Source organism: Populus trichocarpa, chromosome 11, assembly GCF_000002775.5.
Source record: "Populus trichocarpa isolate Nisqually-1 chromosome 11, P.trichocarpa_v4.1, whole genome shotgun sequence".
Taxonomy (NCBI): domain Eukaryota; kingdom Viridiplantae; phylum Streptophyta; class Magnoliopsida; order Malpighiales; family Salicaceae; genus Populus; species Populus trichocarpa.
Window position 1 is genome coordinate 18,417,223 of NC_037295.2, and position 3,077 is coordinate 18,420,299.

The 3,077-nt window shown below is 36.2% G+C and overlaps 1 protein-coding gene across 1 annotated transcript; it reads left to right on the forward strand.

The window, feature by feature from the left end:
• The first annotated feature begins 285 nt into the window (after positions 1 to 285).
• On the forward strand, positions 286 to 2,239 carry LOC7489115 (berberine bridge enzyme-like 21). The gene has a single exon (XM_002317051.4). It carries the CDS (start codon positions 441 to 443, stop codon positions 2,046 to 2,048), a length of 1,608 nt encoding a protein of 535 aa, XP_002317087.3. The 5' UTR covers positions 286 to 440; the 3' UTR covers positions 2,049 to 2,239.
• The last annotated feature ends 838 nt before the right edge of the window (positions 2,240 to 3,077 follow it).

Consider the following 3,077-nt stretch of genomic DNA (forward strand, 5'->3'; position numbering starts at 1 on the left):
TTAAATTTAGATTTTAAAACTAATGCTCCAAGAAAATTTATTAATTTTTTTAAATGCAAAAAAACAGTTTTAAAACTATCCAATATATTAATAAATGAGTTAATATGAAGATTTTTCTTAACGATTATAAAAACGAAATACTTGTTTATCTTATTTATCAGGGTCAAAAGTCAGTGCACAAGATGCAATAAAATTCGGCTGCTTGCCAACATGCCCTTTGCAAAGTATTGTATAAATTAGAAACATCCAAGCAGTGCTGACTTGCCAAACAGCACCACATGATTCCCATTTTCTCCACCGAGTTTTCCATTTTGAATTTTCTCTTAAAAAGACGTTAATCCTTTCCGAGCGTTGAAGAAGACAACACTTATTTTCCTTTAAATACTTTCTCTTTGCTCAACCAAAACCCACACAAAGAGAATCATTCTCTTAATCTCACAATGGCAGAACCAACCCTTTTAGCCTTTCTTTTACTTCTTCTTGTCTTCAATGTACCGTCCGGTTCTTTCTCTGCCACAACTAATGATGAATCAGTGTATGAATCTTTCCTTCAGTGCCTAGAAAAAAATACAAATCCCCAAGACAAAATCTCAAACCTTGTTTACTCACAATCCAACGCAGCTTACACTTCAGTTTTAAGAGCTTACATAAGAAACGCACGTTACAATACTTCGGCAACACCGAAACCACTTGTCATTGTAACTCCAACTGAAATATCCCATGTTCAAGCCACAGTTATTTGCACCAAAAAAGTTGGTTACCAGCTCAAAATCAGAAGTGGTGGACATGATTATGATGGGATTTCTTACATTTCTGACACACCCTTTTTCATTCTTGACATGTTTAACCTAAGGTCCATTGAAGTGGATATCAAGGATGAGTCTGCTTGTGTTCAGGCAGGTGCTACTCTTGGTGAACTCTACTATAAAATCTGGGAAAGCAGCAAGGGTTATGGTTTTCCTGCTGGGGTTTGTCCTACAGTTGGTGTCGGTGGGCATTTAAGTGGTGGGGGTTATGGCAATATGTTGAGGAAATATGGGTTGTCTGTTGATAATGTGTTGGATGCACAGATTGTTGATGTTAATGGGAAACTTCTTGATAGGAAAGCAATGGGGGAGGATCTTTTTTGGGCGATTTGTGGAGGAGGAGGTGGAAGTTTTGGGGTTATAATTTCTTACAAGATCAAGCTTGTTCCGGTTCCTAAGACAGTTACTGTTTTCAGAGTTGAAAGAACACTTGATCAGAATGCTACTGATGTTGTTTACAAGTGGCAATTTGTTGCTCCTACAATAAGCAATGATCTTTTCATGAGGATGCTTTTGCAGCCTGTGACAAGGAAAGGTAAACAGACTATTAGAGCATCAATTGTGACATTGTATTTAGGGGATTCTGATAGTCTCGTGGCTTTACTGGGAAAAGAATTTCCTGAGTTGGGATTGAAGAAGGAGAACTGTAACGAAACAAGCTGGATTCAGTCTGTGTTATGGTGGGCTAATTATGATCTTGGAACATCACCAGATGTTCTTCTTGACAGGAATCCTAATGATGCCAATTTCTTGAAGAGGAAATCAGATTATGTTCAGAAACCAATTCCAAAAGATGGGTTAGAATGGTTGTGGAAAAAGATGATTGACGTGGGCAAGACTGGATTGGTTTTCAATCCTTATGGTGGTAGAATGAGTGAAATTCCTGCCTCGGCAACGCCATTCCCTCACAGGGCAGGCAATTTGTATAAGATCCAGTATTCAATGAACTGGCAAGAAGCTGGAAAGGAAGCAGACAAGAAATTCATGACTCAAATAAGGAGGCTTCACAGTTACATGACCTCATTTGTTTCCAAGAATCCAAGGAGTGCATTTTTGAACTACAGGGATCTTGACATTGGTGTTACGGTGCCTAATAAAGATAGTTTTGAGCAGGGTAGTGTTTATGGTTACAAGTATTTCAATGACAATTTTGATAGGTTGGTGAAGGTAAAGACTGCAGTGGATCCAGAAAATTTCTTCAGGAATGAACAGAGCATCCCTACTCTACCAAGAAAGGCATAGAAGATTTCAATAGTGCTTAACCGATCGGTTAGGTAAATGGTTTGTAATGGAAATAATTTATAGCTCCTTTATTTTAATTTAAAGGCTACATCATTGCTTTTTGGTGGAATTATGCCCTTGTATCATTATTGTTCTTTTCTTTTTATTCCTATAATTTATAAAATAAATGTTCTAGACTCCCTTTAGAGTAATGTAAATCTTGTGATCATTGCTTCACATAGTTGCCTACTTGAAGGATGAAAATTGAGAAATCCCTTGGTACCAAAGTGTTTGATTTTTCTTCGGTTGCTATCTCATGAATGAATGGTACTTGTTTTGCCATATAGCAACTTCATCTACGACCACAGAACACAGAAGATGATAGAAGGTGCATTAACTAACTCTAGAAATTCTCAAAGTCATACCTTACCCTTCTCCCTTTTCACATGAGGGATGTGAAGGGAAGAGGAAACGAAGCTTATCAGTTATCATTCATGTATGGAAGCTTCAAGGCTCTTGACATTCTGATTCTGATTAGAAAACTGTCGACTGCTTAAACCCCATGATACTTGCCATGGTTTTAAGGAAGGAACATGTGCTAGCTTTATGTTCAATTCCGTACAGAAGGATTGCGTATGTTCTTGCGCAAGAATTTGTCTTCGGTCATACACATATGACAAGTCTCCGGTCTCCACATGGCTGACTAAGATAATACTCAAAAAACAATTGCTTGTGTCCACCTCCTTTAGATTCTTTTTACATCTCTTCACTTGTACAAAATTATTATTTAAGACGGTGATTATTTTTAAAGTTTTTTTTTGTTAAAATTTAGATAATGGGTTGGTTGAGTTAATCTTAGATTAATTAAAATAAAATAATGTTATTTTAATTTATTTTTTTAAATTAAAGAGTTTGGATGGAGTCAATATTAGAATCGTAACCTAACTTGTTGAGTTGATGAAATTAAATATTGTTTACAGGTAAATAAAATAATGTCATATGCTTTATGATTGACATTTGTACTTTGCAATCCGTGATATATACATACAG